Source organism: Exophiala xenobiotica (assembly GCF_000835505.1).
Source record: "Exophiala xenobiotica strain CBS 118157 unplaced genomic scaffold supercont1.2, whole genome shotgun sequence".
NCBI lineage: Eukaryota > Fungi > Ascomycota > Eurotiomycetes > Chaetothyriales > Herpotrichiellaceae > Exophiala > Exophiala xenobiotica.
In genome coordinates, this window is record NW_013562493.1 from 630,930 (window position 1) to 642,905 (window position 11,976).

General features: G+C 51.9%; 5 protein-coding genes across 5 annotated transcripts; 4 read left to right on the forward strand and 1 right to left on the reverse strand.

Annotated features, from left to right (window-relative positions):
* Positions 1–147: 147 nt before the first annotated feature.
* On the reverse strand, positions 148–2,099 carry PV05_02420 (uncharacterized protein). Its single transcript, XM_013462993.1, has 2 exons — positions 1,914–2,099; positions 148–1,862 (listed from the first exon to the last, which is right to left on the reverse strand). Exons 1-2 carry the CDS (start codon positions 2,007–2,009, stop codon positions 300–302), a joined length of 1,659 nt encoding a protein of 552 aa, XP_013318447.1. The 5' UTR covers positions 2,010–2,099; the 3' UTR covers positions 148–299.
* A 183-nt stretch (positions 2,100–2,282) lies between these two features.
* Positions 2,283–3,851, forward strand: PV05_02421 (uncharacterized protein). The gene is made up of 6 exons (XM_013462994.1): positions 2,283–2,429; positions 2,476–2,591; positions 2,647–3,092; positions 3,158–3,190; positions 3,245–3,381; positions 3,437–3,851. The coding sequence occupies exons 1-6, from the start codon at positions 2,334–2,336 to the stop codon at positions 3,500–3,502; spliced, it is 894 nt and encodes a 297-aa protein (XP_013318448.1). The 5' UTR covers positions 2,283–2,333; the 3' UTR covers positions 3,503–3,851.
* A 675-nt stretch (positions 3,852–4,526) lies between these two features.
* Positions 4,527–6,832, forward strand: PV05_02422 (uncharacterized protein; the record flags this gene model as incomplete). The annotated part of the gene is made up of 2 exons (XM_013462995.1): positions 4,527–4,582; positions 4,628–6,832. 2 exons carry the CDS (start codon positions 4,527–4,529, stop codon positions 6,189–6,191), a joined length of 1,620 nt encoding a protein of 539 aa, XP_013318449.1. The 3' UTR covers positions 6,192–6,832.
* Positions 6,833–8,021: 1,189 nt separating this feature from the next.
* Positions 8,022–9,898, forward strand: PV05_02423 (uncharacterized protein). The gene has a single exon (XM_013462996.1). It carries the CDS (start codon positions 8,155–8,157, stop codon positions 9,724–9,726), a length of 1,572 nt encoding a protein of 523 aa, XP_013318450.1. The 5' UTR covers positions 8,022–8,154; the 3' UTR covers positions 9,727–9,898.
* A 581-nt stretch (positions 9,899–10,479) lies between these two features.
* PV05_02424 (uncharacterized protein) lies at positions 10,480–11,920 on the forward strand. The gene is made up of 2 exons (XM_013462997.1): positions 10,480–10,711; positions 10,791–11,920. Exons 1-2 carry the CDS (start codon positions 10,509–10,511, stop codon positions 11,917–11,919), a joined length of 1,332 nt encoding a protein of 443 aa, XP_013318451.1. The 5' UTR covers positions 10,480–10,508; the 3' UTR covers position 11,920.
* The last annotated feature ends 56 nt before the right edge of the window (positions 11,921–11,976 follow it).

Below are 11,976 nucleotides of genomic sequence, written 5' to 3' on the forward strand. Positions count from 1 at the left end.
TCATCTGAGATCGCAGTGTACACTTAAGCCTCGGTGGGCAAGCCGTGTCTTCGGGAATAATGGCACACGATGCGTCGCCCCGGTGGCTAAATCTTACGGTCGCACACCAGACCAGGTCGGTTTGAAGGACATCCTTTTTTTATTATACTCATTCATGTCATCAATGCTAGATACTAGTACTGGTACCTTTGTTCCTCCCTCTTCAACCGTGGCGCCCATGGCATATCATCTAGATAGACCCAGTGAACAGAACGATCCAAGAAACCCCCGAAAAAACATGCAGATCTCACGATACTTACTTAATCTTCCTCGGCATAGTAATTTTTCGTGCGCTCGGCCGCATCGGCCATGACCTCCTTGATCACACTCTCGTCGTGTCTGGGGATCAACTTGACCTTGAAGTCCCTCGGGATCGCGACCAGCGCGCTCTTGAACTGGTTGTAATCCACGTAGTCAGTGTTGGGCGGCTCACTGTCACTGGCCACGATCTTATAACACGTCAACAACCTGATCAGCGCCGTGTACAACAGCCTGCTCGCAATGAACTGGCCACTGCACGCCCTCGAGCCGGCGCCGAAACTGAAATGCTGGATCCCCTGTGCGGGCTTCTCCTCCGGCGCGACGCCGCTCGACGGCTTCATGACAAACTCGTCGTTCAGCCATCGCTCCGGGTTGAACACGGCGCCATCCGGTCCGAAGTGGTCGACGTCGTGGTTCGCGGCCTGCGCGTTGATCAGGATCATCGTCTTAGCCGGGATTCTGGCGCCGTTCCATTCCACCTCGGTCACCGTCTTGCGCGGCAAACTCATGGCGCTGACTGTGTAGTACCGCGCGGCCTCCTTGATTATGGCGTTCACATACGGCACCCTCTCCTCCTGGAAGCTGTTGGCCCATACGGCTTTGACGTCGGGATAGTACCGCATAATATCTGTGTACGCGCGGTCCTGGAATTCCTGCCCTTCCTTCGTAGCCAGTGACCCGATGCACGACGTCAGTGTGCCGGGGATGGTCTCGAATCCACCAGACACGAGCGAGAGACAGATACTGGAGACTTCAACGCCGGTCAGCTTGGTCTCTTGGTCTTTCAGGATGGCTGCACTGATACACGGCTTGTCCGTGCCCTTCTTGATCATCTCCCGGACCTTGTTGAGGAGGAAATTCAGGTACTTGTCGCGGCGGTCGCGGAGTTCCTTGGACCGTCGGTTCTTCTCATTGTTCGGGAAGTACCGCAGCACAGGCACGTAATCTTGAAAGTTTTCGGACGCAGAGCGGAGGAGGGAGATGGCAGAGCCCACGTGCAGAATCTCGCGGAGCATTTCGTCGTAGACGTTATCCATGCGGATGCCGTAGCAAAGCGTCAGTGTGGTATTGAGGGCGTACCGCTGGATGTACGGACGCACGCCAATCTCGAGTTCGCCGTTCTTGCTGTCGCGGAAAATGTCCCGGACGATACAGTAGGATTCGAGGTCGAACATGTCGAAGTAGCCTCGCATGGCGGGTCGGCCGAGAGCTTGGCCGGCTGCTTTGCGCTTGTTCTTACACGAGGTGTCCCAAGGGCTGGAACCGATGGTGAAGCCCTGCGTGGACGAGATGACGCCGTGGAAGGTGTATAGCGTAGGGCGGTCGATCACGGCAGTTTGGTGGCCGATAAGCATTTGCTTAGCATCTTCGAATGAGTTGACCACGACTGCTCGAGTATTGCCGAGACGGATTTGGAAGACTGATTGACGGTACTTGCGCCACCAGCCTTCGCAGACGGTAGCATGATCTTGACCTAGCTGCAGGAGATGGCCGAAGATTGGTAATGCTCCAGGGATTTCTGGAATTCCTTTGATCTTAGGAATGTCGGTCAACGTCGACCACTGTCACAGTTAGTCGAGTAGCCTTTCAAGTGTGTAGTACTTGGCACTGACCCAGTATAGACCAAAGACAAGAAGCGTTGCTCCAACGATCCATATCGTGTAATCATGGTTGATAGCCTGCAATAGGCCGCTCACTGTTGGCACCATGTCTGTTGCTGTGAAAAAGTGAGCAACTACTTCTGGGTCTTGTTGTTTTTTTCTCAAACTGTCCCAGATGCAGGAGCGGCCAGTTGCTGGTCCAAGGGCACGTTTATATTGTTCGTTAATCCACTGTACACAGTAGTGAGCAATACATGAGGAGTCCTCTGAACTCGGCCGGGCGGACTTGTGCGAAGAGGGTCGGTCCACCGGACGGAGAAGCACGACCTGAAATTTCGTGGCGGAAACGATCGCAGATCATCGTTCCAGCATAATGTTGCATTTAGACGCGTCTAGCCTCTGCAAAATCCGTCCTCCAGCAACGTAGGGAAGATGTCGACCTTGTCTGTGACGGATTTGTTCGGTGTCAAAGGGCGGGTGGCCCTCGTGACTGGAGGATGTAGCGGGATCGGATTGATGATTGCAAAGGTAACTCTGGGAATAAAGAGTACCACTCAAAGCTGACGAGGCTCAGGGCCTCGTATCGAATGGCGCAAAGGTCTATGTGACTGCTTTGCCAACCGATGATATCGAAGGGGCAGTGACTGAATTGTTGGAATTCGGCAAAGCGTCCGGTGGGACAGCTGTAGGGTAAACCGTGAAACGGTATTTCTCAAGAACTTTTACTGACCTAGGGCGACCGCAGACTTGAAGGAGACGTCTCTTCAAAAGAAGGCATTGTCGCTATTGCACGGGAGATCGAAAAACATGAGACTCACCTCGACATTTTATGCTCCAACGCTGGCATCAGGAGAGATCCTCCTCAGATGTGCAATGTGAAGACGGCATCTTTAGACGAACTGCAAGCATCTTTATGGTCATCGAAGCATTCAGATTGGGACGACACTTTCCGGGTTAATGTGACGGCGCATTATTTCTTAGCCGTGGCTTTGCTGAAGTTGCTGGTTGCAGCGGGCGATCTTGAGCTTGGAAATGGTCGGAAAGGAAGAGATGAAGGTCGAGGGGTCATGATCATCACCAGCAGCTGTGCGAGCATGCATAACTGTACGAACATTGACTTGACCAGTTATGCCACTAGCAAGGCGGCCATCGACCACCTCGTTCCTTTGCTGGCCAGCAAATTTGCAAAATGTGAGTTCCACTTGGTGTGCGTATAGTATTGCTTCGAAGAAGATATTGACGGGCTTGACCTGCAGGGTATGTCAGAGTCAATGCCATCAACCCTGGCTGTAAGTACTCCTAAGTCGAGAATGTGGTGAGATGATGGCTGACGTTTCGTGTAGTTGTTCCAAGCAAGATGAACCCTGTCCAGGAGGGTGGCAATCAATTTGCGGAGCTCTTCAAAGCAATGCCAGCCGGGCGCATAGGAAACATGGAAGATATCGCAGGAGCCATCTTATATTTGAGCAGCCAAGCAGGAGTAAGTTGGCCTTCAGTCTGGTCAAGATCAACCGTACTGACTTCAGGGGACTCAGGCTTATGTCGATGGGCGGTGCCTGTGTGTTGACGGTGGTCGAGTATTACTGGCCAATGGGCAGTAACATGGCAAAGAAAGAAGGGGAGAATAGAAGTGAAGTGTGCTGTGCAAGCATCCGCCCTTTGATATACTAGTACTATGTGCTCTAAGCTGAGAATCACCTAGAGAACAGAGCGGAGGCATCTTGGCTGCATCATGGCTCGATTAGGAAGGAGAGAATACGAGGTACATCCACGCTCGCCAATTGCAGGCTTCATCTTTTCTCTACAGTGCGATCCTCGAGTTATCATGAATGTGGTGACTCCCAAGGAACTTCAGATTCAACCCTGGTCCGACAAGCATGCTTGGAATGAATGTTGTGGCACGGAGTTAGATTCTTACTATGGTCTCATGGGTACAAGTAAATCGTGGAATTTAGCGCTACGGTGCCATTCGACACCAACAGCAGCGAGGACAATTTGTGTGGCAGGAAAGCCTCTTGTTCAATACGAGGCTCAACTGCTTTGGCGCCAGGATGCCTTTCGACGACAAACAGGAGCCAGGACAGTTTTGGTGGCACGAGAGCCTGATGTTGAATGCGAGGTCCAACTGCCCATGAGACGGTGCTTGTCGACCTTATCTCCAGGCGCCTCCACTGCCACGCCGGGCGCGTCCCAGCGAGCACATCTTCCGCAGTTCTAGAGAGGAGCTATGTGGAGGAAGGATCACAGGATCGCTCTCAAGCTCGATGTCAATCGTCCGCAGCTTCGCTCGGATAGGCTGTACCTTCGCCTTGTTCCTCCACAGACTTCCAATGCATCGTGACACCTTCCCATTATTAGAAGGACATGGTCCCTGTACGTTGCATCGCGCTGCGCACAATGCGGTCATTGCTTCATGGCCTTCCTAATCGCTATCTAGGTATCGTTAACAAGGTAACATTTCTAATCGCCATTAACCAGAATCCTGCGAAAGAGTAGAGCCTAAATTTCGAGATGCACCGTCAACAGAAGTATTCGTCTGGTCAATGGAGGTCTCTTCCTCATATATTGCCCGTTGATCCTCCCCTCAGTCTCATTCTCATGTATTACGGTTGAACTCATCCCAGCATGAAAGGAGCTTTTCTACTCATTGCAGGCGCTTTCTGCGGCACTGCGCTCGCAAAGTAAGTAGAGCCCGTCACGTTCAAGGAATCGCTAACACAAGAAAGAATAATTGCGCCGGCGCCGCATAGCCTGCGCCCACACGACGACATTGATCCTACTGAGCTGTATCCTGCTCACAATATCTCTGTCCCTGTGGACCATTTCCATAATGAAACCAAATATGAGCCTCACACGAACGCGTCATTCAACTTGAGATATTTCTTCGATGCCTCGCATTACAAGCCGGGCGGTCCAGTCATTGTCCTGCAGAGCGGCGAAGCTGATGCAACCGGGCGACTGCCATTTCTGCAGAAGGGAATCCTTGCACAACTAGCCAACGCGACCAACGGCATCGGCGTCGTCCTTGAGCATCGATACTATGGCACAAGCTTTCCGACCAAAAACCTGACGACAAAGAGTCTTCGCTTCCTCACGACTGAACAAGCATTGGCCGATCAAGCATACTTTGCGTCGCACATCGTCTTTCCGGGCCTCGAGCATATGAATTTGACCGCTCCTCATACACCATACATCACATATGGAGGTTCGTATGCCGGCGGATTTGCTGCGTTCATGCGCAAGCTGTATCCGGACCTGTACTTCGGCGCCATCTCCTCGTCCGGCGTGACCGAGGCCATATATGATTATTGGCAATATTATGAGCCGATCCGCCAATACGGTCCTCCCACATGCATCGAAACTCAGATGAAGCTCATCAACATCCTCGACAACATTCTCATGGAGAATGACACCGCAACCGTCAGACAGTTGAAGACAGGCTTCGGGATGGAAACCCTTACTCACAACGACGACTTTGCCAACCTGGCTTCCTACGGCATTGGCGGATGGCAGAGTAGGAATTGGGATCCAGCAGTCAACGTCCCTGATTTCGAATACTATTGTGGAAATATAACGTCGAACAAGGTCCTGTGGCCCTCTTATAAAGCCATGTCGTCAGCAGCGTCATCTCTGGTCGAAGCTGGAGGTTGGGGCAATGAGTCCAAGACGTTGACCACGAGCATGTTGAATTTCATGGCTTGGACCAATAACAGCTATGGTGTTTCGTCGTGCGATCGACCGAGTCTGAACGAGTGCTACAACAACCACAATGCATCTGCCCCAATGTATACGGACAAGAGTCTGGACAACTATAATGCTTTGTCATGGGCTTACCAATACTGCAATGAATTCGGGTACATCCAGACCGGTTCTGGTGTGCCAAAGAACAAACTTCCTCTGATCTCGCGGCTGTTGACGCTGGATTATTTGACGCTTGTCTGCCGGTTGGCATTCAACATAACTTCCCCTCCAGACGTCAAAGCCATCAACAAGTATGGCGGCTTCAACATTTCATACCCTCGACTGGCGCTTGTGGGAGGAGAAGCCGACCCTTGGCGTCCTGTGACACCACTCGCAACCCTGGACGTTCCTGATCAATTGAACCGAACGAGCAACGCAAGCGAGCCTGTCATTCTTATCGCCGGGGCGGTACACCACTGGGAAGAAAATGGACTGTTTCCAAATGAGACAACGGCAAAGCTACCGCCCCCTCCAGTAGTCCAAGCTCAGAAACAGCTGGCGCAGGTGGTCAAAGGATGGATGATGGAGTGGAACGAAACCCAACATTAATGTGCCACACTAGGTGCCACATATTGATGAGCATAATGAACGGCATGATGTGCGTAATGTGCTCGCACACAGTCCTTGGAAGTACAATCCATTTCTACCTTGATGTCAACTTCCCGAATATGAAGAGCATCCCGACCAAAACAAATACCGGATCGAGCGCATTCCGTGGTAACAGGATGGGATCTCCGATCTCAAGTTGCACAACTTGAATCAAGAATAGTAGCGACAGTGGTCCGCATCCTTGTCCGGTTCGCCAGCACTTAGTGATACAGCGTTTACGTCGAGGTAAGACAGAGCTTGTCCCGTTCAGTAGACCATGAGCGCGATCAGCGGAGGACGGATCTTGTTGATCGAGTAGCCGAGATGACGAGAGGTTACCTTGCAGTGCTAGCACTTGGTGTGCTGCGATGATATTCATGAAGCAATTTGAGCTTGACGCGCCATACAGTTAAAAAATTTGGCAAGGGTGGCAAGGCACTTGAGGGCAAAAAGAAAGCAACGAGGTCACGAATTTTACCCAGTCTCTCAAGATGATGATTGTCGGCGAATTTATGTATGTCCTGGAGATCCTTTCTTAGCTCGGGAAGACATAGGAGTGGAAACCCACCGGGAGAGACAGGCTGGGAATTTTTACAAGCCCCTAAAAGCCCCATCATGAGGGCCCCGAAAGAGAAGGTGAAGCCCGCTACCAACAAGTGTCGAGACAGGTCAATTGGCACGTGGTCTGCATACATACCATAGTATCAAACAGCTGGGCCGGGCTTTTCCACAATGCTACTGCGAGTACGAGTATGGAATGGTAGATGACACCAGGATGCAGGATCTGAAGCTCTCTCCAAACCTGGACGAAACCCGACCATCCTGGTGGCCCCATGATCTCCGGCCTTGGAGAAGCCAAACTGTTTGCTAGCCCGTCATGGACGGATGACTGCTTCTCGAGCCTCACCGGTCCTGGTCTTTCTATAGACCTTGGGCGCGTGCCGTATAGCTGGTGGTTGGCCAATTCTCCAGCCTCTGTCACACTGGCAATCACGTCTTCCCGCGCGCACCTCTGAGCTGGGCGGGTTTAAATGCTTGCATTGGCCCACCAAGTTGGTACAAGTACCTCGCAGGCCTGGAGCATGACGACTGCCGCTGCACGGCCCTGGACGGCCCCGGTCCCTGGAATTTCCCCAGAAGACGCAATGCAAGCGACCCTGCTACTAAAGTACGTAACTACTAAGTTTACCATGGTACGGCCTTGATCTCCACCGATTGCCATCCAGGCGGTCAATATCAGAGTCACATTGTCATCTTCCTGTCAACAGTGAACACACAGAACTCGAGAGGACATCTCTCGGCATCTTCGTGCTGCTTGTTCATCGAATGCCAAAGTCTAGAGCGAACAGCTCCATCACACCGCTACTCAAGGTGTCAAGATGTCTTGATGTGCTCGCGATGAAACGCTGGGCTTGATGTTGACTCCACTTCCCCCCCTTGGACCTTGCAGCAAACCGGCGACGGTGTGGACGGTTTCATTCAAAAATCCCGACCAGAAGAACATCACTTCCTGCAATCTCGTCTTCTGCGTTGAGATCGTCTCTCCTCTATTCTCCGCCTTTCCCTTCCTGCAAGGGCAAATCGTTCTTTATCCTCCTTCAGGAAACGATGGTCCTTGGTTGGATCGAGCTACTGTCAAACCCCCCGGTCGGTGACCTACATTTTAAGCAAGATGTGGTTTTTTGTGGCTTGCCTGTATCCACTTCGTGCATCTTCGTAACCGAGGGTCCTGTTCACACTCCGATCGCTTACCCACCCTGGCATGCCTGTTCAGGTTGTTCCCGTTGCTTTTGTACTCTTTTTGTCGCATCCTCTGCCCACATGAGACGGACCCTGTTACTGTTAGAGTTCCAGGTGACAGCTGTCTCCAGCCCCGTCTAGAGACTCTCTAGACTTTCCTCAGAACTTTTCCAATGTTGCTGCAATGCCTTTTCCGAAACATGCATACATATCTTCCGGACATCTTGATGCATCATCTTCCGAAGTCAGCCCTGCAGAAATCATGGATCAAGCGTTGAAAGAAAAGAAAATGAGCTCGGCCTCCGTACGCAGAAGGAAATTTCACCAAAGAGAACGGCAGAACGAACTGGAACAGGAACGATATCCAGAAAACAAGAGGAGGATTGTCATCTACGATGATGCGACTGATGATCTGTACGATGCACGGGATAATTCGCCAGACCACATGAATATGAATGGGAAGCAATTTGATCGAGAGTCGTCGGTCGAAACACCTTCTGAGCGCAGTGTCTTAACCCCGGACGAGCCTCACCCACACAGAGCAACATTCGGCAAGCCGAACCCTTACGAAACTAATACTGAGCTCCCCCTCAAAATCGAAACACCCGAAGATGAAGGAGTCCTAGAGATGGCGCTGGGCGACGAACGTGTTGTCGTTCCTCCGTCTCCACGACCAGTCCTCCAGGCGTCATTGGCATCGTGGGCAGACTTCAGATATGATCGGTATTCCATGGTTCTGGACTCTCCAGTACCATCAGAAGCATTAAGTGCGGACCTTGACATCGATGAATCATTCTCGCCTGTTGAGACTGCAACGCCTATCTCTTTCCGGCAGCCGAAAACGAGGCCATCTCTCATATCAATTGTCAGCATATCGAAAGGCGGGAAACGGAGAAACACAACGCCGCAGAGTCCGTTGTCCCAAGAACTTCCCCAGCCGGCCAAACGACCAGCTAGACGCCCATCGTCGAGTTCATCGCATTCTGGGTTTCCCGCAGCCGAGGCGACTCTTTTCGAGATCCCAGATCTGCCAGCAAATGCTATCGAGCTCATTGCCAACGCGAGCCAGGAATCCCTTCCTCTTTCCGCGTCCGCTTGGAAAGAGTCCAAAGCCAGAACATTGCGAAGGTCAAATGTTCCTCGGCTGTCGATAGCCCTCAACCACGCTCGCATGAGCAGCATCAAAAACTTGATCAAAACACCTACATCTGCCACTCACTCAAGAACTTTTTCCCATGCTTCCAGTCACCATAGCCGGCCTTCAACAGCCAGTATATCTGGGGTCGAGGCCATTTCCACGCTCAAATCCATGGCCTTCTCCAACAACGCGCACAATTTTACTGTCATGACACGCCCTTCGACCGCAATGAGCACGTCGAGTTCTGGCAGCCACAAAAATGCGTTGATGACGGCGCTCCCCTCTCTCCCAACACCACCAGCCGAGGACAATGCTGGTGACGACACACGGTCCATGCAGCGCAAGAAATCTTTCTCAAACTTGCGCCGTCGCAGCGAAAGTATCGGCCAGGCGATCAAAGGTCTGGGCAGGATCAGCACGAAACACGACGTTCCGATGCCACCAGCGTTACCGACTCCGAAGAGGCAATTGCTGTTCGACCACCTCGCGAAATCCCCTACGCCGCCACTGCCCTCGCCGCGGACAGGGACGAGTAGCATGAGTGCTGGCTCAATTACCTCGGACTTCACCAGGGCCAGTAGTGGTGGCAATATCGGTCTTGGACTGCGAAACGTATAAGGTTCTATTAGGATGCAGACGATCAAGCTTCCACAGGGGTTGGAGCACGAACATACAGAAGAAATTGGAGCATACCAGATATCATCCCAGGTATCACGAGAGCAAGCATTTTCATGCTCTTCACGACGTCATGACAGTCTGGCTTTGAATTTGCAGTGAGCGTTCACATGATATCATGTACAAAAAGCGAAGCGTTTACTCGAGGGTTGCGCAATACCTCGATGACTTCCAGATAAAGAATAATATCCCCCAGATGACCCACTCTCATCCTTCCTTGACCCTTTTTCTCGCCCCATTCACTTGCTATAGTTCTTATCATTGCTCTCAATCGCATCAGGGTACTCTTCATCACATGCGAGGCTGGGCTTTCGGCCGAGACTAGTACGTATTTGGAGCCATACAAGGCACTGGCTGCCAACCAAGCAATCTTGGCTTCGTTCTTGCTCTCTCTTGATTCAGCAATGCGGTAAGTATCGTGCAGACGCCTATGTGATTCTTTCGACGGCATCATCATGAACGGCTCGTCCAGCGTAGTATTCGAGTATTCTTGACTCGACGGAAAGCGACCGCCGGCAATCGGCATGCAACAAGCTCGTACTGGATCTGATCCACAAAGATGTACGCAGTACGAAGGCTCATAGGTCCTAGCGGTCCCCCACTTCTCGTGGTGAGTACGCCTTTTGCCTTGGATATTTTCTGTCACCCTTCCCTTGTGCCTATATAGCTTCAGCAAGTCGCTCTGTTCTGGAGGAAAAGAAGTATGATCTTGAGGCAACACGGCCATGACTGCGATCCAACCAGGTCAAGACGACAGCGACAACCCTGTGCAGGAGAAACGCGAGCAGCATGATCAGGGTCCAGCAGTTGTCGAGATCACCGGCGCAGATGCTCTGGCAGGGCAGAACGACCAAAAACATGTTCCGGACGGCGGCTTCATAGCATGGCTCCAGGTTGCTGGGTCTTGGCTCCTGTTCTTCAATTCCTGGTCAGTCCTTGCACAGCTTTGCGTAGCACTCGAGTCATCACTCGACGAGACGCTCCTTACTGACCAACATCTGTCTCAGGGGCATCATCAATACATTCGGCGTTTACCAGACATACTACGAAACCATCGGCTATACTGAACTGTCTCCCGACACAATCTCATGGATCGGCTCGACTCAATCATTCATGATCCTCCTGGTGGGTGTCATTGCTGGACCATTGTACGACATGGGTCTGTTCAGAACCCTAGTCATCTCAGGCAGTACACTGATAGTGCTGGGCTGGATGTTCACTAGTCTCTGTACAAAGTACTGGCAAGTCATGCTCTCGCAAGGCGTGCTGATCGGTATGGGCACGGGCTTCCTGTACATTCCTTCACTGGCGCTACTTCCCAGGTACTTCTCCAAGAAGCGGGCCATCGCCACCGGTATCGTCACCTCAGGGAGCAGTCTCGGAGGGACGTTATATCCGATTATCTTCCAGCAGCTGCAGCCAAAGATAGGCTTCGGATGGGCGACGCGCGTCATTGGGTTTATCAGCCTGGCAACATGCGCATTTGCGATCTGCGTGTTTCGTCCTCGAGGAGTCGCGAGTACAAGGCGGTCACTGGTCGACTTGCAGGCTTTCAAAGAAATACCCTATGTGCTATACTGCGGCGCGATCATGGCGAGTTATTTTGGATACTTTGAGCCCGTGTTTTACCTGCAGTCCTATGCTTTGGCTCATGGCGTCCAACATGGCACTTTGGCGCTGTATCTGGTCGCCATCCTTAATGCGGCTTCCATCCCAGGTCGAATCACGCCGTCGTACTTTGCTGGAAAGATTGGGCCTATAAACACGATGCTGATTGCCACGACGTCTTGCGCCATTGTAACCTTGAGTTGGATTGCTGTCAGAGGCCCGGCTGGAAGTGTGGTGTTTGCCATCGCTTGGGGTTTCACTTCGGGAGGAATTATATCAATGCCTGCAGTGATTCTGGCGTCACTGACTACGGACATGAGTCGTTTTGGTACGAGAATGGGTATGTCATCGGTTCTCAACGCCGTTGCATCCCTGTGTGGAAGCCCGATTGCTGGAGCTATCCTGAAAAGCACTGGAAGCTACCTTGGGGTCCAGCTGTTCTCTGGGCTGGCACTTGTGACAACCGTTGGGTTTTTGGTAGCCTTGAGGCTTTACCGGTCTGGTTGGCAATTTGGCGTCAAACTCTGACCTGGTCTTGGAAAAGTTTCGATCGTATATAGAACATAATGGCGCAATTCACAGCCA

What these genes read in the sequence shown, in the direction of transcription:
- PV05_02420 (XM_013462993.1), bottom strand. Translation starts at nt 2,009, where the DNA reads ATGGTGCCAACAGTGAGCGGCCTATTGCAGGCTATCAACCATGATTAC. An exon ending in TTGTCTTTGGTCTATACTGG is followed by an intron (nt 1,863 to 1,913) that starts GTCAGTGCCAAG and finishes TAACTGTGACAG; the next exon opens with TGGTCGACGTTGACCGACAT.
- PV05_02421 (XM_013462994.1), top strand. Translation starts at nt 2,334, where the DNA reads ATGTCGACCTTGTCTGTGACGGATTTGTTCGGTGTCAAAGGGCGGGTG. An exon ending in TCGGATTGATGATTGCAAAG is followed by an intron (nt 2,430 to 2,475) that starts GTAACTCTGGGA and finishes GACGAGGCTCAG; the next exon opens with GGCCTCGTATCGAATGGCGC. An exon ending in TCCGGTGGGACAGCTGTAGG is followed by an intron (nt 2,592 to 2,646) that starts GTAAACCGTGAA and finishes GGGCGACCGCAG; the next exon opens with ACTTGAAGGAGACGTCTCTT.
- PV05_02423 (XM_013462996.1), top strand. Translation starts at nt 8,155, where the DNA reads ATGCCTTTTCCGAAACATGCATACATATCTTCCGGACATCTTGATGCA.
- PV05_02424 (XM_013462997.1), top strand. Translation starts at nt 10,509, where the DNA reads ATGACTGCGATCCAACCAGGTCAAGACGACAGCGACAACCCTGTGCAG. An exon ending in CTCCTGTTCTTCAATTCCTG is followed by an intron (nt 10,712 to 10,790) that starts GTCAGTCCTTGC and finishes CATCTGTCTCAG; the next exon opens with GGGCATCATCAATACATTCG.